Below are 23,064 nucleotides of genomic sequence, written 5' to 3'. Positions count from 1 at the left end.
ATTTAAAAAAAAAAAAAAAAAAAAAACCCAAAAACAAAAAAATCCCTATACAGTAGTCTTCCTTAGGTTCATTGCACAATCTTAACAATATGTTCTGTCGGAACCAACTTTGACACTCCAAAAACACTATTTTACAATTTAAGATCACAACTGTTTTATAATTTCTACTCAAAAATAAAAAAACCCAAAAAAAAAAAAAAAACCAACCAAAAAAAAAAAAAAAAAAAAAACACCTTACTGGGTTTTTATGACATTTTAGAAACCAGTATTTCCTGCACAATTTACCAGCTTTTTAAAAAGTGTCATCTCTTCAAGAAAACAAAAATTCTATCATGTATGGTTTGTTTTTGTTTTTTTTTTGCAGCTATAAATATATTTTGTCTTAATTTTAACAGCTGCTTTAAGCTACTTCAGACTCCAGGTCTGCTTTAATGTGTATAATTGTATCCACTCAGCAGAATACTCTTTTACACAGCAACTTGGGGAAAGAGATCTGAAAAAGACACATTGAAGTGCTAGGAAATGAAACATGACCCAGCAAAAATAAGAGGCAAATGCCTACAATGAATGAGATTCTTTTTTCATGTGAGATTTCTTTCCCCACTACTATTGTAGCAATCATTTCTGTTCATTAGAATGAATTGGACAGTGGTCTATAACTGATTACAGCAAGCTAAGGCTGCTTTTTAAAAAAATGTATATACCTGTTACATTCACTTCTCACCCTCTGAATACTGATGACAAAATGTTGGGGAGGCATAACCAGCACAAATGGGAAGACCATCACAAATGAATTTCACCTTGTGCTTTCAGATACATTTAAGCATTTCAGTGTACAACAGTCCTTTCATTTCACATTTTAGTAAGATGCTGATGCAATGCAGAAATATGCAAAGCATCTTCTTTCACAAGGTCCATGCAGAAGACATCTTTTTTTTTTTTTAAAGTTCCGAGATACAAATGATAAAAGAAAGATCCAGGATGAAGAAGTTTCACAATGTATAGTGTTCTGTGCATGAGTCCATTTTCTTCTAAACTCTGAAAGAATAAAATGGTAAGAAAACAAGAAAAAAAATCGCTGCTGCATTCTGTGATCTTCCCCATTTTGCTGGCCAGTACTCTATTCTGGCATATAAGGGCGGAGGTGATCCTCAACGGTACCAACCGCCCAGTGGGTGAGCTGTTCCTGTGGCAGGTACAGGCAGATGCTGCATAACTTGAAGATTGTAGCTTTGTTTTTTGGAGTCTGGAAAAAAAAAAAAAAAAGGCTTTTATTAATGAATTTTTTTAAAATGATATTTAAACTCATTACAGTGTAAGAATAACATCAAATATCATTTGTTAAGCCCATGTAGTACTGACCTTCACATTGAAGAAATTAAAACTGTCTTGGCCTTAATTAAAATAACAATCTAATTATAAGGACAGAACTTACAAAAGTATAGCTTCCAAACTCATCATTCCACAGAAATAGTTTACTAAAGTTATTATCTCCCAAATGCTTGATCTAATTACTTTTTCTTAGTCATCCTTCCTGATCTCTGCTGCATTTCCTATCTCATTCTCCTAGATACTCCTCTCTGGATTTTCTTGATATCAGTCTGTCTTGGTTCTCATATTTATCTGATGGTTCCTTCTCAATCTGCTTTGATGGATCTTCCCCCACTTCAAACTCCTTAACTAAGGTTTTGTGGTTGGACTTTTTTCACACCTCTACACAAACGGGTTCTCCAATCTATACACCAGCACTAGTCTCTCTTGAACCCCTTGTCACAAGTATTTTAGACAACTCAAACTTGAGGTCTTACTCAACATGTCCAAACAACCCATTCTCCTTCCCTTTCCCTCAAAATTTCCCCTCTTACTTAAAGCAAAGCATCATAATTCTACTTATCCAGGTTCCCAGCTTCAATGTCTTTCTGACTCATATCACACATATGATATCCATTGTCAAATCTTGTCATTTCTATCTTCACAACCATTCTCATATACATCCCTTTTATCTTTCTCACCAGAATACTATAATGCCCTTCTAATTGAACTTCCGCATCAAGTCTCCCCATTCCAGTCTATACAGCTGCTATAGTGATTTTTTAAAAAATGTGTGTGTAATCGCATCTCCCTATTGCCTCCAGGAGCAAATATAAAACATTCTACTAGCATTTAGGGGTTTTTAAGTTCTGACCCCTTTCCACCATTCCACTTCTCTTATATTTTAAGACTCCCCCTTCACCAAAAAAACATTTAAGACTCCCCCTTCATGAACTCTACTATAGTTACACTGGCCCACGTATTATCCATCTCCCTACACCATGCCTTTGTACTAGTTATCCCCCATACATGGAATCTTCTTTCTCCTCACTTCCATGACTTGGCTTTTGGTTTCCTTTTAAGACTTAGTTCAAATTCTACTCTCTGAAAGAAGGGTAGAATCTCCCTTACAAGTGTCTTCTCATAAGCCTAGCCAAGAGCTACACTACTTCCCATCTACTCAGTAGAACTCCTTGAGGGCAGGGGCAATATTTGTCTTTTTTTTGCATTGCTTGTGGTTAGCATAGTGCCTGGCACATAGTAAGCACTTAATAAAGACTGGTTTACTGAATAATATCTACAGAAGAAAAAAATATATATACAACAACAAAATCAGGTTATTAGAAGCAAAAACTAGAGGACAACTTTCAATCATGAAATAGATACTGGAGATTAATTTTAGAATCTAGTGCTAATACTAGACAGGGAGATACATTAGCCGATATAAAACAAAGAAATGGATCTAGATTTAATTTGACATTTGAGAAATGAAATAGTTTGAGCAGTGCATCCTAGGTAATTAGTGCTAATCGTAGCAAATATTAGGATGAAAAAGTTTTCATTCTAAATTTCCAAAAATTTAACTTGTTCAACAAAATATTACTTTCAGGGCCAACTTTCTGAATCAGATACTTATATACTTGCAAATACTTACGCTAGGTGACTTCAGAGTCTAAATCATCCTTTTGCCTCAAATCAAACAAGCATTTATTAAGCACCTAATATGTGCCAAGAATTATGCTTCAAAATTGCTGTTGCCATAGCCAAAATAAAAATCTCATGGTGAAATATAAAACTTTTGTCTTTTAAAAAAAATTGTATTATCTTAGAAGAATATATTAATCATTTTTACCTTAATGTGAATGAATTTTAGATCCTTCCTTGAAAGATTTTTGAAAGGGGAAAGGGAAAGGAGAAGACATAACTAGGCACCTATAAGGGGAAGAAAATATCAAATGGGGAAGTAGAAGTAGTGGGAAGGCAACAGCTTAATGTAAGAATGTCCTTAATAATGAATAAAGTATTCATTCCAATTCCAAAAGCTACAAACTAGCTTATAGAATTCTTCACCCTAAGATAGGAAAATCAGAAAATTCTGACTATTTGCATAACTAGGAATAAACCAAGCACTAGCAAGAATTTTAATAGAATCTTCATATTTTTAAGATACCATTTACTTGTAAAACTCTTAATAATTATATGTTCAACATTAATAGTTAAGCTTTCTAGGGAGAAAACAAGCAATAATTAAGAACCTACACTGTGTCATTCCCTGAGCCAAGTGCTTTACAGTATCTTGTTTTGATTCTCACAGTAATCCTGTAAGGTAGGTATTTTGATTCCCTTTTACAGTGAAGGAAACTGAGGCAGAGGTTAAGTGACTTGGCCAAAGTCACATAACTACATTAAGTAAAATTGTATTTGAACTCAGATTTTCCTGACTCCATTGTCATCAGCAGGCTGGTGACTTTTAAAAACTAATACTATATAAGCTTAAAGGCAAATAGAAGTGTTAAATCTGATCTGGAAAATCTGCCTTAAAGTTTGTGTTATGTCTCTAAGCCTTTTAAGTTTCAATTAACTCTGCAATTTATCCAAACCATTATTTATCTCAACTTTAGAAGGGGTAAATTTTATAAGATTGTCATAATACTAGGAAGGACTGCAGATTATTATAAAACTTAAATACACATCTGTTAACTACTTGTAAAACATTAATTCAAGGGCAAAGGACACATCTCTAGTTTTGAGGATCTTCGAACAAAATCTTACAAAGTTTTTTTACCTGCAAGTGCTGTCTGTCAATGAAGAGAAACACTGACTGGTTAGGATTGTTGACAACAATTCCAGTCTTGTCCTTTCGGCTCAGTACATGCAGAAACTGTTTTTCGTAGTCACCGTGATAAAATTCAAACTTGGCCTATTATAAGAAAGAATGCTGTACAATCATACATTACACTCCATTTTAACAGGAAACAGTGATAAATAAGGTGCCTAAAAAACCCAGAGGGGTTAAGAAAAACATTTGATAAATCAAATCAAAAGACTTAGTGAAAGGTGTTATAACACAGTAGAAAGAACACAGCAGAAAGCATACTATATTGGGGCAAAAGGTCCTGAGCTAAAATTCTGGCTTTTTCTTAACAGAATTTTAGAATCAGAAGGGAACACAGATACTATTTGGTCCAACTTGTACTTATTACTTAAAAGTGAAAGCTAGATGAAATAAAATTAAGGCAGAATTTACTATACCTCCTAAAACATTCCATTCTTCAATACCTCTAATCATCAAGAAATCTGCCCTTATATCAAATCTATGTCTGCCTTTCTAAAGCTGTCTCTTGGAAATTAATTAAGTCATCTATATTTAAGCCATGTCATTCATAATTGTTGAAGAATATATAAAATCAAGCAAAGTCAGATTCTTAAGAGTCCTCAGTAAATATATACCACCCTCAAAGTTGACACTGAGCTATACGATTATTATGGATTCTACTTTGGATCTAGTCATTCAACCAATGCCAGATCCACCCAAATGTATTATTATCTTTGGTACACAGCTATTCTTATCCACAAAGTTCTATGATAAATTTTGTGAAATGCTTTGTTGACAGATAATAAAATTGAAATTAGACATTTAAAGCTTAAATTCATGCTTAAAACATCTGCATACCACATTAAAGGAAATTAGGAATTTGGGGCATGAAGAAATGCGCCAATATGGGTTAAAAGACTGAGTTGACATTATCCATCTTTTGTTCCCTTAAGGTTGGCTTTTAGATTCAAACTTGAGAACTTGAGCTCCAATTCTTGCTATGCTACTGGGGCAAATCATATTCAAACTATGAATTTCTTCAATCAAGTGAGAAGATTGGAGAAGATCCCTAATAGTTTTCAAATTCCAAATCTACAACCTAATGTCTGTATATTCTATGTTGCTATTATTTCACTATAGCTACAGTGTGCAGTATATACATATATAGGCATGTAGAAGAAAGTAATTTCAAGTTAAACAAAAAAAAAAAAACACCTCATTCTCAAATTAAAAATACTAAATTTTACATTCATTTCTCCTATAGTATTGGAGCTAAAAAATATGTAATAAAGTCTGCCTTGGTCTACTGAACTAATTCTGGAATTAAAGGTTGTAGCAATACATAATAGGATACTAAATACACCAAATCTAATTTTTCAAACGCTGCTGTGCTGTATATCTCAATGAATCTCAGATTTTAACACTACAGGCAAAGATTTCTGAAACTTTTGAGAATACTTTTCTATAATTGACACATCAATAAAGCAATTTCCCCTACTGTATAGAAATATATTCTTTAAAAATCACCTTATTAAATTTAAGACTATTTAATTCTACCTTCCTAAATCATGATGTTAATAATTATCAATGGAACTTTCAAAATGACAATTTAGTTATTTTTTCATCTTTGTCTAAGCTGCTGAACCAAAGTGATTCATCCCTTCAAGTGTCAGGCTTTTTGAGCAGCCCACAAAAATTCAATCTTAGTCAAGTGGACCATTTATTAGACATCCTTGTTTTATCATCTATTCAAATATCTTAACATTAGAGGCAACTTTAATGTATATGTCTGTCTTGTATCGAGTTTTTCAGAGAATTACATTTCATCTGTAATTATTATTTTCATTAATATTAACAAGCACTCATTTTCTGAACCCCCCCTTAATGGTTCAACATTCTTAATGCCCCCTGCCTTCCCTCCAACCTAGGAAGAGCCTACATACAAATAGATCAATCTCCTCAAATGAACAGGTACCTTTCAGACAAATAATGTGAAATATATTCCCATATAACCCCTCAGCAATCAGTCACTGTCCTCTGCTGAGAGGATTCCTATTTTTTTCCCTTTAAGAAAACAAGCTGTCCTTTATTTTCCCTCATCTAGGAAGATCTAGGCACAAATCAGACACTATTTCCTCTCTCAGGTTTTTCTTTTAAAATTCCCAGGGATTGCTTTCCCTTTCTAAGTGTTCCTAATATTTTAAAATTGTTCCTAAATGACACATAGTATTGCTCAATCCAAAAAAACAAACAAACAAACAAAAAAAAAAAAACTTAATTAAGGCACTTGTATTTTATTATGTTGTATGTTATTATGTTTCAAAGAATTTTGGAAATAAAAACCTGAACAGGCCTGAAGGGCTCATCAGATCCTTTCCACCTAGAAAATAGGAGACAGACAATCTTCTCAATATCATTCCGAGGCCAAAGAATGAAATCCATCTCCTGAGTACAGCCAATTACATCCTATAAAAAAGATAGAAAACACTAAGTCATCACCTCTGTTAAAAGAGTTCAGCTATAGAATCCCTAAAGTGAAGAAAACATATAATATTTTATAAATTTTAAGTTAGTAGGGCTGCATAAATACTTAATTCACATATTAAAGGCTGCTAGGCTTTACCACAGAATCTATATGCAAATAAAATCACTACATGTATTAATATATCTATTTTATATCTAAATACAGTAGTAGTCCTGTCTCTATCCAAGAGTTGAATGGACAAGCAACACTATCCCTAAATCACATCTATAATTATCTTCTCCAAGTTAGACTGTCACTGTTATCACTCTTACTCCAATTACTCTTTAATATAACATTTTTATATGTTTGATAGCAAAGAGGGCTTGGCCTGGAATCAGGAAGAAGTGAGTTTAAATCTGGTCTCAAACACTAGCTGTGTGATCCTGGACAAGTCATTTAACACTGTTTGCCTTAGTTTTTTATCCACACAATGAGCTGGAGAAGGAAATGGTAAACCATTATTATCCTTGCCAAGAAAACTACAAATGGGGCCACCGAGAGATATAAAAGTAGAAAATGTATATTAATGTATATATAAATATATATATAAATGTATATTAAAAATTATGGAGTTTTTAGTCCAGTTATTTCTAAATCATAACCTAGCTCCAGGTTTCTGACGAACTTGGGTGATCTATGATTTATAATATGAACCACTCCTATAGAGTTAGTCAACTAATGTATGTCAAGGAGTGTTATTGCACAACTGAACTCTCATTTCAAAATTCTATATGCATAACCTCATCCTTTTTCCATTCCTTCTCAGAGTAAGAGTATATTATTTATAAAAGCCTAGCCTCATTGTGCTCATCAGTCCACATTTCAAAGCTTCAAAGCATCACCAGCCAATATCAGAGTTAAAGAACACAGCCTTTGTTTCAAGAAGCTGAGAACAGGGGAAGCACTGTCTTAAATGAAATCCAGTGTCTTAAGAGGGTCATGAAGAATCAGACATGACTGAAAGTTCTGAACAACCTAAATATGAATCTATATTGAAAACCTGTAGATTTTTCTCCCCCTATTAAAAAAAAAAAAAAAAAAAGGTAAGAGGCAATTAGTGCAAGAACTAGAATGAGTTGAATTCAAGTCCTACACATCAGCTGTATGTCTGGACAAATCACCCAGTTGTAAGGGACTTGACTAGCATTCACTGAGTGGCTAAGTTGCGGAGAGGATCCCAATCTGCAGTAATAGAGGAAGTTCTCCTTGCTCCATACACTAATAAGATCACATATCTATCCTATATTCTTCTCTTCCCTCCCCCCCCCATCTATAACTAAGCCCTACTTGCTCCTCTCAATTATTATTATTCTGAAATCCGTTCAAAACATTTTTAGCTATTTGGACTATTCATCCAACTGCACCTTAAGTTTTACTAAATGTTCTCTGAAGAATTAAAGTTGTAATTTATGCAAAGGACAACAGAAAGCTACATCGTAAGCTACTGCTTACTAACTACCACACAATTCAGGGAAGAATTAGAAAAATGTACAACCAAAAAAAGAGGTGAATAGAGCTTGCAGGAGAAGAAATAAATCAACAAACCAAGTATCTGACTAATAATACACATTCAATATCAATGTCAATGTCAAGAAAGACTGCCAAGAGTAAAAAACATATTTTTTTAAAAAAGCAAAGAAAAAAAATTGTGCTTTAGGATCAACCCTTAGACAACAGGGGAATGGCAAAGAAATGTATATGGAATAGAAAAGAACATCACTTCAATGTTAGAGTGATGATTTTGGAGACTCCCAGGAGAGTAATTTACACAGAACAGTAACATTGTAAAGAAAACAATTTTGAAAGGACTTTCATTGCTGCAACTAACCAAGTCTCCAAAACTCATTATAAAACATATTATCCATCTTCTGAAAGGTAATGCAACATGAATAACATGGAAATAGATTTAAAACTATTGTACATGTATAATCTATATCAGATTGCCTGCTTTCTTGGAGAGGGGGTAAGAGTCAAAGTCTTATAAAAAAGTTAATGCTGAAAACTATCTTTACATGTAATTGGAAAATAAAATACTATTAAGTGGGGGGGGAGAAGAGAGGTGATAAAGATACAGAAAGAGACAATTTTTTTTAAACATGGCTACTGTGTGGATTCACTTTGGCTATGTTTATTGTCACAAGGATGATTCTTAATTTGGAAATGGGGATAGTTGGCAACAGTAATACCAAAAAAGGAAGGGGCCCATTGAAACTTTTTTTTTAAGAGTGCAAAGAAAAAGGAAGCACAGACAGAACAGTTTTGAAACTAAATTTATTATATGATTTTTTTAAAGTATGCATTATGAAATGACAATTAACAGTTCCATATAAGATCTCTGTTCTGCTGTGTATGGAAGTGCTATTTTTGGTGTTTAAATTCAAAATAAAAATCCAAGTATGAAAAAAGATTAATTTTTTAAAGGTAAACAAACTAGAGAGAAAGGTTCTTAGGACACCAACTGGCTCTTCTGTAGGCAATTTTAGAGAAAGATATAGACAATAGTTACAAATGACAAGAAAACATTTATCAGTAACAGTTAGTACTGTTCATCTGAGGGAATAGCAAAGATTTATTTTATATTTGGCCACAATCTTAATGAGAATAGAGACCCTTTCCCCCAATCCAGATAAACCATCAATGCTTTTAAAATTATTACATGTGCCGAAGAGTTAAAAAGTCTGAAAAGCATTGAGTCCCTGTACCATAATATTTTTGCCCTGCTAAGCAGGCAAGCTCTTTACCAAAAAATTATGTGAAACTATCATCATAAAATTCCTGTGAGTATAAAGTTTTTATTTGAGGGGAAAGGATTAGTTTCCAGACCTGACTTTATCCATAGTTACTCCAAAAATGGAAACTTCCCCAATTCCAGTTTCAGAGTTGCCCTGGAGCACTTAACAAGTTAAGTAGGTTAAGGATCCCAAAGCTAATAAGGTCAAAGGCAGTACTTGAAATCAAGTGTCCCAAGTTTTAAGAGCTTATTCTCTATCTACTATATAAGAGATTTTTTTTTTGTAGGACCATATTATTCCAAATAGATTTTCACTTTAGATCCTAAAGCCTTGTGTGGATGACCATTTGGCATTTAAAAAAAAAAAAAAAAAACAACAACCAGTAACTTCAAAACCAGTAAGTACAAAACAAAGCTACAAGAAGGCTGAACAGCTTAAAGAAGAAAAAGGGAGGAAAAAAGGCTATCCTTTATTTTGGTATACTACTGTAATCTTTGAGCTTAAAAAAGTATTAGTCATTCAATAGTGTAATTGGTTTCCCAAAAATACTATTTGCACAACTATGAACCTGGTTCACTCCTCTAAATACAAAGTAGCTAGTTCCATCTAAAAAATTTATTTTAATCAACTTATTTCTAAATCTTTACCCATTATCAAGACAAGCACAAGGAAAAATAAAGACTCTCACCCTTCGCATGGATTGGTAGCGGGGAGCATGGAGCTGTACTACATCCTTCTGCAAAAGTTCTATGGAACTTTCCAAGGAATAGCTGGAATCTCGCACACCTTTCAGAATATTTTCTTCATAATTGTTCGTCATGACTGGTATCACTTCAGACACTTCAAAAAGTGCCGATTTTTTCTTCTAAAAAAAAAATTTTTGTATTAGCTTAAGTTTTCAATTATACAGTTTGGTTACTGACAATTAAAACTTTAGTGTGAAACACAATCATTCTAAACCAGCAACATTCTTAGATAGCTAAAAAATACTCCCCCCCCAAAAAAAATTCAAGATTTTGGAGAAAAAACATTAACGATTTTTATTTTTACTCAGTTAAATTTATACCCTAACATTTCTCTATCTTCATTAAAGTCAGTTCATATTACTAGCAAGGCAGCAGTCTGCCTCCTTCAAGTAGAATTTAACCTGATCTCAAAATTCCAAACAAACTCCATCTATTAAAAAAAATTAAGACTAATTAAAGAATAAGTATATAACTTTTACTACTTAGCAGAAATAAGACTAATTAAAGAGGAAGTACATAACTTTTACCACTTAGCAGATGGCTCAGTTTCGGTCTTTGCTCCTAGTGTCAACATTTTTAGACACCAAATACCAATGAAAACTCAAAGGGTAGCACATTTTTAAGAACTACAATATTATTCCAAGAGCTAAAATCCAAAGGCCCTAAGCAAACTATTTACCATAGTAGTCAAAGTAATTGTCTTGATACTTCAGACTAAGGGGTCAATCCCAGATGAGATTTCCATGTCAAAACTTATCTGTTTGAGCCATCTTCTAGGGAAAAATACAAATTCAAGGTCTAATATTTTAGTTTCTAGATTGTATTGTCTTATTTCATTCTTAATTTATCTCATATTAAAGCAGCTTTTCCTGAAATAATCCAAAAGAAAGGTTCAATATACTTGTGTATTTGATTATTGGAAATGGGGTAATAATGGTAGCCAACACCTAAGTTGGAACAATTCAAAAGCATTTCAAAAATCAAAAAGGTCTAACTTTACTGCTTTGGCACCTGATGCATATTTAATCTTGAATCAAGAACTTTTTTGTTGGAGAGTTACAGGTGAGCATGAAGCCAAATTTTATTTTGCTAATAGGATTGTGATCTACAGACAAATGCAAGAAACATAAATATACTGTCACACATGGCATTCAACAAATGTTAAAAGTGCCTACTATGTGCACAGCATTGTTACTGAGGATAAACATTTCCTGACAAAAAGATTTTAAAATTCAACAGTGGCTGTTCACTCAAAATGCTACTTTGTTTAATTTAAACCAAGATACTTTTTAAAACTAAATTGTGTTATGTTTAAACTTCAGAATATTCGGTATTCCAAAACTTTGTACTGCCCAATCCTGGAAGTTGGCCTTAAAAGCAATTGTTTTAAATTTACAATTGTTTTCCAAATATTAACCAATTGTGGTACTGATTTGTTTCTGTGAAATAATGGCTATTTGTGGATATTTCCCTTTTTATACTAAGTGGAAGATCACTTGGAATCCTCTCATAAAGTAGTTATTGGCTTTTGTAAAGCAAGAGTTTGGTGCCAATCAGTCTCTTTAAATAATAATAAGACCTGTAATTCAAATGTTATTTTTAACCTGGTATTCAGTAATTTACATATGACTATAAACTTACAATGAATTCAAGAATGCTACAAGTGCACAAAACTGATCACGAGTAAATATCTCCTTTTCCCCCCAACCAAAGTACATGTGTTTTGGGATATAGACTATAATGACTTTGGAACTGAGAAATACGGAGCAGGGGCAATGTCAGTTTTAAACAATTTTTTCAAATATTAGTATGCATACTTTTTAACAGTTAACTTATTGTTATCCTTTTATAAAGTCACCCAAGTGTTCATGGAACAAAAGTTTTAAGTTACCTTCTCCTTGAATACAAAGGCAATATACATCTTGAAGTCAAACTGGTCAGCTAGAGATTCTTTTTTCTTTCTAAGCTGAGCACGAAGTCTGTTCAGAGCTTGTTTCTTCCGGGAGTTTGGGTCCCCCATTTTGTAAAATACAGATGGTACTAAAGCCTTTGGAAATTGTCGCTAAACTATGGGCACTTTTTCTTAAGACTCAGTACAACAGAAACAAGTCGTTTTATTCCTGCTAATATGATTGAATAGCTAAAATAGCTGTAACCCAAAAAATGCACCCCAGGCAATTATTAGGAGACTATCATATTAGAGGGCTAACAAAAAAATTGCCATCCAATCGTGTCTTGGACAATAAGATTTTGGAATGGATAGGAATGGGGAAGGGTAGAAAAGAGAGGAAAGAGTTTGAATCAAAAATTTTGAACACACATTTATGGGAGACAACTTAATTGCCAAAATAAAAAGGGGAGAGGTAAATAAAATTAGAAGCCTTTCATCAAGATTTAGGTGTACAATAAAACGCAGCTAACACCAGCCCAATCCTTTAAATCCATCTGGTGGGGTTAGTTTGGTTTTTGGCCCGTTTAAAAAGTTAGAGGATCAGAAGGGTAAAAGGGGAACTGATCCCCAATTTTTTTTCAAGGGTAAGTGAATGAAACTGAAATATCCAATTGGGTTTTACCCAGCCAGACCCATGGCTGTGGTAGTTAATTATGGTTAGTATTTCAGATTTCACTATTGCTATGTATCGCCAGTGCTTGTTATTGATTACACTTGGTGGAGAGCAAAGAGGAAAGTGCGAAATCGGTAGAGAAGGTAGAGAGGTACAGGATTTCCCTGCAATAAACTACAGTGTACACCGGGGGCGGGCAGCTGTTACCCAAAGGAGCCAACAGAAAAATCAGCGGAGTCATTACCAACTTCCCCATCACCCACATTTTCACCCTCAGGCGGCTGCAGCTGCTGCCAAGGAGGATCATGATGGCAGGAGGAGAGGGGATAGAGAAATACCGTTGAATGATTATTCCCGCTCTGCTGTGAGATCTGATCTAAGTCCGGGATCCAGATTCCCCCCAGCCCAGCGAAGAGTGTGCTACATTCCCCAGGGTTCCTTACTGAACTTGGCCCTCTCCGTCTTACAGCCCTTGCTCACTCTAGGGGGCGAGGAGTGCGATTTAGCTGTAGGTGAGCATGGCAGGGCAGGTTGGCTCTCTCGTCCCAGGCAATGGCCAGGGCCACCACCTGCCCTCTACCCCGCCCCCACCCCCTTTTCCTCAGCGACTCACTCGCACCACGGGAAATTTAGGGTCACTCGGGGTTTCGTTCATCTCATCGTGGAAGCGATTCCAGCCCCCCAACCCCCGGTAGGGGTGGATGGAAAAAAAAAAAGTAAAGTTAACAATTAGGAAAATAAAAGTTAGAAAAAAAATTTGTTTAACAAAACGGACCCTCCCCCGCCCCCCCTTGTAAAAAAAAAAAATCCCGGTTTTCGTTTAGTCTTCCCTCATGTTGGGCAGATCATGTTCCCAAATATTGGTTTAGGGTTCGGGGAGGGCTGGGAAAAGATTCTTTTATTGTTTTTGTTCTTTTAGGAAAACAAAAACAGGAGAGGGCTGGGGGCAGGCTTGGGCAGTTTGGCTGGGCTGGGATCCCCTTCCCTCTGTGTCCCCGAAGAGACCGGGACTCACTGACCGACTCTCTCTTTTCTCTCTCGGGTGGGTTGGGCTCGGGCTTTCTTAACCGCAGCCTGCGGGCGGAGCGGTGGCGGCGGCGGCGGAAGAGGCGGCGGCGGCGGGGGCGCTGCTAGCAGCACGGGCAGGAGCCATGTCAAGAGAAAACCACCAGCCAACTGAGCCCCTCCATCCCTGCTGCAGTGCGCACTGTGACCGGGCCGCCCGCGCTGCTGCCGCCGCTCAGCCCCCACCTGGGACCCATAGTCTAGCTCGGCACCCCGGGCGGCAGCTGAGGAGGAGGCGCTGGCTGCGACTGGGGAGTAGGCAGGGAGAGAGGAGGAAGACAAGAGGAAAGAGGAGGAGGAGGAGGAGAGAGGGGGGTGGGAATGGCGCTGGCGGTGGGGGAGGGGAAGGGAGGGGATCCTGCACTAAGAGGTCCGTCAGCCGAGTGAGCCCCAAGGATTAAAGTTATTCCTGTCCGAGCATCGGCTCTCGCTTCTCTCTTCCCCCTACGAGCGGGCTCCGGATTCTCAGGAAAAGAAGGACGAGGTTGATGTTGGGGGGAGGAAAAAAAAAAAGGCTGAAGCAGCAGCGGGTGGTAGACGTCGACGGTGGCACAGCCTCGGTTTTGGGTTTTTTTCCCACCCCCACCGGTGGTTGCGGAAGCGGCGGCGGCGGCAAGCGCCTCCCGGGCCGGGGCAGTAACGCGTTTGAGGAAAGAAGCGAGAACAAACAACTTAAAATGGCAGCGACGGCCGCTGCGTCACCCGCCCCTCCGCGGTGCCGCCCCGAGGCCACCGCGGCTGCGCGTCCCTCCAGCCTCTATCACTGACGCCGAAGCAAAGGGGGAGGAAGTCAAGAGTGAGAGATGTTCTGGATAAGAAGATGATAAAGGAAAAAAAAACTAAAATGAGCAAAATATATATAATTTATTAAACTGAAGTGTTGTCGTAAATCGAGCTTCTACCATGAGCCAAACGCCTAGGAGATGAAGAAATTAATAAAATACATCACCCCCTTCCATTATGGTTTCTCCGAAGGGCGTGAAGGGTCTCCCCGCCACTCCCTCCCGCTCCCCCCTTAGAGGGGTCGCGTGTAGCTTCCAGCTTCCTCCCCCTAGTGACGTCAGAACACCCCCAGTTTCTCCCCACCCCCACCCCCCACGAAGCACCCGGATGGAACCGTAGAGGACGGCTGGGGGAGGGGAAAGAAAGTAATCAGTCCACGGCTGGGCTGCTGAGTTGGGAAGTTTGACTCATAGGAGAGGGGCCTGGGAGCGGGCAAGAGGAGATGCCTTCCCTCCCTTCCGGATATTTCACTTTCAAACCGCTCAGCGGTGTGTTGTAGGGAGGGGGGAGGAGCTGAAGGGGAGGACCGGAGGGAAGCTTATTGTAACCAGATTCAAGTTCAATTCCTTCACCGTCTTCCGCAGAAACCGCTGCAGGCCGCTGGCCTTTTCCTCGCGGGTTGAACCTTGCGCAAAGCGCGCCGTTTGGAGTCAGAACCGGGCTAGGCTTGTGCTGCTACGGATGATCCGAGTAGCCGACTTCGGGCTAGCCTCAGTTCCCTAAATTGTACAACGGAAGGGGTCGCATCCCAAAGCGCAGGAGACGGGTAGGAGGAAGACAGTCAAGGTCCTGCCCCGGTCGGCAGCCGGTGATCAGATGTTGTCCTACACCCAAATTGCCCCGGGCTAAAGTTCTGTTTTGTGCTTGAAACTAGCTCAGAAACGTCACTCTCCTAGATAAATTGTGGCGATTTAATGGAGAAGCTCTTCCACAACTTCGGTTTTCCTGTTATCTGATCGGATCTCAGGGTAAATCGAGTGGCCTTTCTCCTTCCCGCTGGCTTTGAGAAAGTACACCTGGCAATCTTGGAGGGGCGGGGAAATGTAGTTAGTTTTAAGCCCACAGATGCTCAAAAGAAGCGGCTATTGCCGAAACACCAAAGTGGCTCCACCTTCTACGTAAAGATACTCAAGTCACCGCACTAACGGGAGCCTACGGAGGTGAATGCACAAAAACCACAAATGCTAAAATGACTCTTATGCAAGTCCCTGAAATAATTCAAAACGTTAAGCTTTTACAGTCTTAATGTACAGTCTTAATATCTTACATGATTAACCTTTAATCCATTTTATCAGTCCACTTAAGGAGAATTTTATGATCCCACCCCACCCCCTAATATACATACTTTTTTTTTAATACTTATATTCTTATGTGAGTTATAGTCATTCAAGTAGTTATATCCTATCTCCTTTACTACCTTTAAACTCTTCCAGGGCAGCGACCTGTGTTATCATTTTTACATCTTTCCCGGCACCTAATAATGTTAGTCAATTTAACAGATGAGTCAGCTCTGATAAAGTGAGGAAAGTGCTGGATTTGAAATTAAAAGAACTTAATTTGAATAGAAATTCACTCACCGTCATCTTCCCCACTTTAGGCAAAGCCACTTTTCCCCATTCTGTTCCTCAGTTTCCTCCTCTGTGAGAGGTCTGTGGCAGCGACGTGGGAGGTCTGAACTAAATAATCTTTAGGATCTTTAATCAGCTCTACACTATATTTTTTTTTCTTCAAATTTCACTCATGATGTTTTAATCCTACAACATACCTACTGGGGAAAAGATATTGTGCAAGCCTTCATTGATACAAAGATGAACAATAACACATCTTTATCTTCAGGGATTTACAATTTGAGGAAAATAGTAGAATAAAGTTGCCTCTGAAGTTTTTGGTAAGAGGATAATTGGGGAAAGGGAAAGGTTTAGGATAAAAGGTGGGTTCAGTTTTGGATATATTGATTTTCATATATTTAAGTGATATCTGGCAGTATTGAAGTTCTCTTGATAGATTTAATAAAAATAATAACATATATATCACTTTATTAAGGTTTGTAAAGCACTCGAAACATATCTCATTTGATGTGGGAATTCCTTGCATTGAAATAATTGAAACTTTAGATGAAAACTGACGAGGAAGAGAATGTAGAGAGAAGAGAGCAAGGACAGAGTATTAAAGGTACATCAGCAAAGACAAAGAAATCAGAAAAAGGGAACAAAGAAACCAAGGGAGTGAGGAAAGCTGTCATGAAGGCAATCCTAGGAGGGGATCCATGTAGAAGGGGATAAAACAGCTAACCCTGGAATCAGGAGGACCTGCATTTTAATCTGCCTTCAGATACTTATTGATTGTGTGACCCTGGGCAAGTCACTTGATCCTTTTTGTTTCAAAAAAAAAAAAAAAGAGGACAAGATAATCTATAGTGTCAAATGCTATAGTCACATGTCAAGGAGAATTAAAATTTCAAAAAATTTTAAGTAACTGATTTGAGGCAGCAGAGCTAGTGGCTAGAGACCAGACTGGAAGTTAAAATTTGGGTTTTAAATTCTGTCCCTGACAAATATACATGCTGGTTGAGTGGACTATAAGTCACTTTAATTTCTCAGGATCCTAGGCAGAGCAGTTGTGCATTGTTCCTTCACTGGCATAGTTTTCTCATTTGGTGTTTCCAATACCAATGAAGTCAAATGTTTAATCTAAAAATTAGTTATTAATGACCTTGGATAAAGTAGTTTCATTAAAAAGGTGAGGACAGAAGCCAGACTACAGGGAATTAAAAAATAAATAAATAGTGAGAAAATAAGGGAAGCTGGTAGAGATTTCTTTCCAAGAAATACAATATCATAGTTCTCCCATTTTCAAGGGTGGAAATAAATTTCTAGAATGGAGAGACTTGCTAGTGTTTGTAAGCAAAGAAGGAACTCCTAGAGAGGAAGAGAGTGATGAGAGAATGATAATGGAATTATTTCCCAAGGAAACAAGTAAAATAGGATCAAAGACAGAGGAGGTGTTAACTTTAGCCGAGAGAAAACCATCTCATCCTCTAAAATGAGTAAGTCACATTGTATTTTACTGCACTAATACATACTTCATAAATATTTGTTGAATGTACTGTTGCCCACAATCTGAAGAAATGAACTCATGAGTTTTTCAGTATCCACTCCTAATTTAAAATAAAGAGAATCTTGCATGAAGTATGTTTTACTCTCTGGTAAACATAAACTGATAGTGTCACCACAATGCTGTTCTAGGTAACAATAAAAAATCAGCCAGACTATTTCAGTGTATGGAGAAAATCCAAAAGACATTCTTAACACATGATTCATTTGAGCACTGATTCATGTCTCCCTGAATTGTCCTTGATTTAAGTTTGTGATTTCACTACTGAAAGAATTCATGCAAGAAAAAGGCTATATGAACTCTCAAAAAAAAAAAATCCCCAAAACCAAAAAGATGGAGGATAGTTCAAAAATTAAATTTAACAGCAAACATGGCCACATACATGTATAATATAATGCACTATACACAATAGTGTGTATATATACAAAAGTGAGTGGAGACACAAATCCTGTCTTTTTTTGTAGTTTAAAAGGGGACTAGGGGCAGCTAGGTGTAGATATAATGAGGTTCTGGGTCCCTAGGTGGTGGCAGAGCCTGAAGTATTAGTAAAATTACTCCCTGAAGCAAACAGGGAAGGACATTAATGGGTACCAGTTTAACCTATAGTACTCTGTGGAGGTTATGGGTAGTACCATCTTGCTAGGTACAGTCAGAAATCCAAGTTATGTCAAATCCCTGAGATTAAATTTCCTGTATAAATCTGCTTTGAGCACGTGCCATTTTTGCTGAATCCCTTTTGGAGTTATAGCCCACCACATACTCTGCCTTGTGGTGTCTTTCCCCTCCCACTCCCACCCCACCATGCCACATGGTGTCTTTCCTCTTTCCACCACCATGTTTCATGGTGTTTTTCTCTTTTTATAGTTAACTAACTCTTTTAGGGTGCTAAGCTTCATTATGGATTTGGTCTGTCAATTAAGGGCATACTCCCACCTCATGGAGTCTATCCTTCTTCTGGTTAATTGTGAATTCCACTAAGGAACTTGTCCTTTCCATTTGTTAATTGTTAAAACCCCTTTCCTTGCTAACTGTATATGCTCTCTCAAATGTATTTGATGTTTACCATGCTCCTAAATAAAACTATTTTTTGCCAAAAACAATGGTCATTGTGAATTTTTCACATGACCAACCCCCCACACTTAATGCTATATCAATCTCGCTTGGTGATGAACCCCAAACACATCATTTGAAATTAGCAATTACTCCCCTGAAAACATCAGAATGCATGACCTGGAGTCAGGAACAAATCTATTTTTGAATACTGCCTGGGCAAGTCACTTAACCCTATTTGCCTCAGTTTCCTTATATATAAGAAAATCACTTCAGTGTCTTTGCCAAGAAAACCACAAATGGAAGTCACAAAGAGTCAGATAAAACTAAAAGACTGAGGAGCAGCTAATTGGTGTAGTGGATAGGGTACCAGCCCTGAAGTCAGGAGGACCTGAGTTCAAATTTGACCTCAGACACTTAACATATCCTGGCTGTATGACCTTGGGCAAGTCACTTAACCCCAGTTGTCTCAGGGGAAAAAAAGCTTGTACCTGAACACCAAGAAATCTAAAAGGATAGATTAGACAAACACAAAATAAACAGTGTTATAATGATGAATATATATGGGAGAATTTTAAACAAAGTAGTATAAGGGGATCACAAATCACGTAATGAGTGAGAAATAGGAGGTTGGAATATGAATAGATGCAACAGACCTACATCATCATTAAAGAAAAAAAAATTTTTTAAATAATTGAGGATCAGGGAAAGGGAAAGGAACTTTTTCAAGCATAGCATTTACAAGAGGTTTTTAGGCTGGATAGTTAGAGAATAGAAATAGAGGTTTAAAAGAAGAGGACAGTTTTTGAGGAGGAGATGAGTTCTGTTTTAGAAATGTTGAGTTTGTAGTGACAACATGACATTGTTACCTGAGATAGTTTTAGAATGAAATTTATTAGGTCATTTGGTAGAGGAAAGAAAGGCTCTCTCTAGTCTGGAAGTTCTGGAAGTTTTATATTAGAAAGGATTTAGACAAGGATACTGGAACAAAGACCTTAGAATCATTTGGTTGCAGAGGGTAACTTGAAAGCAAGGTAGATTGAGAAACTAAATGTTCAATAAAATTTGGGCAAAGACAAAAGACAAAAGATGGATAGAACTCTGGGCTTACAGTCAGGAAAATCTGAATTTAAATCTGACTTTAGACACTAACTATGTTATCTTGGGCGTGTCATTTAATTTCTGTTTGCCTTAATCTACTTGAGAAGGAAATGGCATACCCAGTTGCCTTGCCAAGAAAACCCATGGACAATATTGGCATGTTATGGTCTGCTAGGTCACAAAGAGCTGGATACCACAACTGAATGACTAAATAACAAAAGACAAAGGAACTCAAACATAAGTTTGGGTGCACTTGCTAGACTTGTTGTGGGGATCCAAAGCAAGAATATCTTGGGTAGATCTAAGACCTAAAGGAACTCAAGCAACATTCCGGATATGAACTATCTTTAATTGCATAAAGTTTAGATTTAAACCATATAATAATAATTAACAATATAATAATTTAAACAATATAATATTTTCTAAATGATATTATAAATTATTTCCATCATCTATGTAGAAAACCCTATTTTGAGATGTAGGACTAGGTTCAAAGAAAATAGTTTTAAGAGTCATTTAACCAGTAGGTAATAAAGATATCTGAGTGGATAAGACCTTAGTAAAAGAATGTCTAAAAAAAGTAAAGAGCTAAGACAGAACCTTGAGAGACATTCCCATTTAAGTTGTTGAAGTAAGATGAAAAATTAGTAAGGAAGAATGAAAAGTAGCTGCCAGGCAGGAGTGAAATTGAGAATTTAGTGCTGCAGAATTGAAGGAAAGTATATTGAGAAGGAGGAATATTTAATAATAGTAAATATTGCTGAAAGGTCAAGGAGAAAGATAACTGATATAAGTCCTTTAGATTTAGTAACTGGAGGTTCATTAGGTCATGTTTTCTGTAGATATGCATAAGACTACTGTATTTTGTTTTAAATTACATATTTGCCATAATAGTAGGTTGGAGACACTTTCTCAGATACATATACAAAAATCTCCCTCACTATTATGAGTGCAAAAAGTCTACCATTCCAATTTCAAAGACTTTTGGTTCTTCAGGAACTCCCCATAAAGAGGTCATGCCTTTAAATCATAGTCAACTAAGGCCTTATGTGAATTAATCAGTCAATAAAGCATTTATTAAATATCTCCACAAGGACTGCTAAATAATAGGGATTTTAAAAAATTGAAAAAGCTAGTCTCTGCTTTCTAGGATTTATTTGTTTATTTTTCCTTTTCAAATAATGGCACAATAGATAAGAGCATCAGCTCTTATCAATCAAGTTAGATTTGAGTTCAAATTTGACCTCAGATACTTAATATTTACTAGCTGTCTGACCCTGGGCAAGTCATTTAACCCCAACTGCCTTTTAACAAACCAAACCAATTGGATATCTCCCAGTGAACTGCATGTAAGTGAGGTAGAGTTGTGCAAAAATCATCATTCTCTCTCTTTGTCTGTCTGTCTCTGTTCTCTGTCTCTGTCTGTTTCTCTCTTCCAGAGTCAACAAAGTCCAGGGACAAGATAAAAGTCAGGACAACTGGCAATGCAGTGGATGACCTTGACATCTTCAATGTCTGACGAAGCTCTAAGCATTTCACAGTGCCTGCTTCACCCCATTCATGGCCCATTGGAACAAACTATTCTCATCACATGCTTTGGGTAGACATCCTCCTAACTCACTGACAGGTTTGAGGCCTGTTGGTTGCCCTCAACTTGGTTTAGCCTATTTGCCAAAATGGTTTTAGCAGGGGGTGGCGGATAGACATACTATAGCTTCTTGAAGCTACAGATGAGAACTAGGTATCAGGTTGGACACCAAATATGGATAAGCAGCCCTGAAATGTTTCAACAAGCCCACATATCAGAGGTACTAGTTCTCGCTTAACACCTCCTTTTAGCTCACAGTCTAAAGGAGGAGGTAACATGCAAAGAAGTACTAATCAGCTATTTACTGGATAAATGGGAAATAATCAACAGAAGAAAAGCCCAAGAATTAAAAGGGATCAGAAAAGACTTCCTGTAGAAGGAACAATTTAGCTGGAACTTGAAGGAAACCAGAAGGCATCTGTATGAAAGAAAGATTCCAGGCATGGAGAAATCAAGAGATGAAGTATCTTATGCAGGTAACTGGATCAAAGAGAATGGAAAGAAGATGGAGAGAGCGATAAAGAGTATAAAGAGATTGAAAAAGTACAAAGAGAAAATAGGAGGCTATGTTATAAAGGATTTTATAACCCAAACAGAATTTGTGTTTGATCCTGAAGGTGATAAGAAGCTCCCAGAGTTTACTGGATGATGTAGTAGAACCCTCATTTTAGGAAAATCACTTTGGTGACTGAATGTTGGATGGACTGAAGGAGACACTTATGTGGAGAGACTAACTGGTAGACTACTGAAATAGACCAAGTTCAGGGAATACAAGGCCCTGCACTAGAGTAGTATAGCAGTATCATAATATAGGAAATTTATTAGAAAGATGTTGCAAAGGTAAAGTTGACAGGCCTTAGCAATAAGTTGGAGATGGCCAGATAAGAGATCGAGGAGTTAAAGATAACTCCTAAATTGAGAGCCTAGGGGCTATGCTTTGTTTGATAATAGGGAAGTTTGGAAGGAGGAAAGAAAACTGATGAATTCTGTTTTGGACATACTGTATTGAGTTTAAGATTTCTAATGGACATCCAATTTTAACTGTCCTGAAATACAATTGGAGATAAGAAACTGGATTAGTTTACCCTCCAGCAATGGCACATGGGTCAAGTAGTTGGTGAGAAATAAGTAAGGAGATTACAAGACAGGATACAGAGAGAAAACTAAGCTTCTTTACAATTTTTCCAGAAGACAGGTATCATAGTCACCTATTTTTCCAGTTTCATTATAGAATACACATTTTTCCTATATCCTGTGATCCAACCAAATAAGTAAGGAGATTACAAGACAGAATACAGAGAGAAAACTAAGCTTCTTTACAATTTTTCCAGAAGACAGGTATCATAGTCACCTATTTTTCCAGTTTCATTATAGAATACACATTTTTCCTATATCCTGTGATCCAACCAAACAAGGCTTTTCTCTGTTTATCACCTTTGGCATGCTTTCTCTGGTCTTTGAAATGGCCATCCTCTCATCATCCTGAGTACATTTCCTCTTTATTTGCTTCACAAAATCAAAGGAATCACATGTCCTTGGTCTTTTATTGGCCCCATGCTTTAAAAAAAAAAAAAAAAAAAAAAAAGCTAATTGTTTGAACTGGGTGTGGCTGATTAGAGCTCTGGAGCAGGGTAGGGAGGAGAAGACTGAGAAAAGACATTCTCCCTAGGG

General features: G+C 37.0%; 1 protein-coding gene and 1 long non-coding RNA gene across 2 annotated transcripts; one reads left to right on the top strand and one right to left on the bottom strand.

The window, feature by feature from the left end:
- Window position 1: 1 nt before the first annotated feature.
- C1H6orf62 (chromosome 1 C6orf62 homolog) lies at window positions 2–13,436 on the bottom strand. The gene is made up of 5 exons (XM_003760128.4): window positions 12,020–13,436; window positions 10,071–10,247; window positions 6,470–6,592; window positions 4,097–4,231; window positions 2–1,246 (listed from the first exon to the last, which is right to left on the bottom strand). Exons 1-5 carry the CDS (start codon window positions 12,146–12,148, stop codon window positions 1,121–1,123), a joined length of 690 nt encoding a protein of 229 aa, XP_003760176.1. The 5' UTR covers window positions 12,149–13,436; the 3' UTR covers window positions 2–1,120.
- Window positions 13,437–13,473: 37 nt separating this feature from the next.
- LOC116420628 lies at window positions 13,474–22,976 on the top strand. The gene is made up of 2 exons (XR_004231001.1): window positions 13,474–15,700; window positions 21,245–22,976. It is a non-coding gene; the product is annotated as an uncharacterized LOC116420628 (long non-coding RNA).
- The last annotated feature ends 88 nt before the right edge of the window (window positions 22,977–23,064 follow it).

The sequence above is a fragment of the Sarcophilus harrisii genome, chromosome 1 (assembly GCF_902635505.1).
Source record: "Sarcophilus harrisii chromosome 1, mSarHar1.11, whole genome shotgun sequence".
NCBI lineage: Eukaryota > Metazoa > Chordata > Mammalia > Dasyuromorphia > Dasyuridae > Sarcophilus > Sarcophilus harrisii.
Note: the sequence above shows the minus strand (reverse complement) of the source record. Positions and strands in the feature narration are given on the sequence as shown.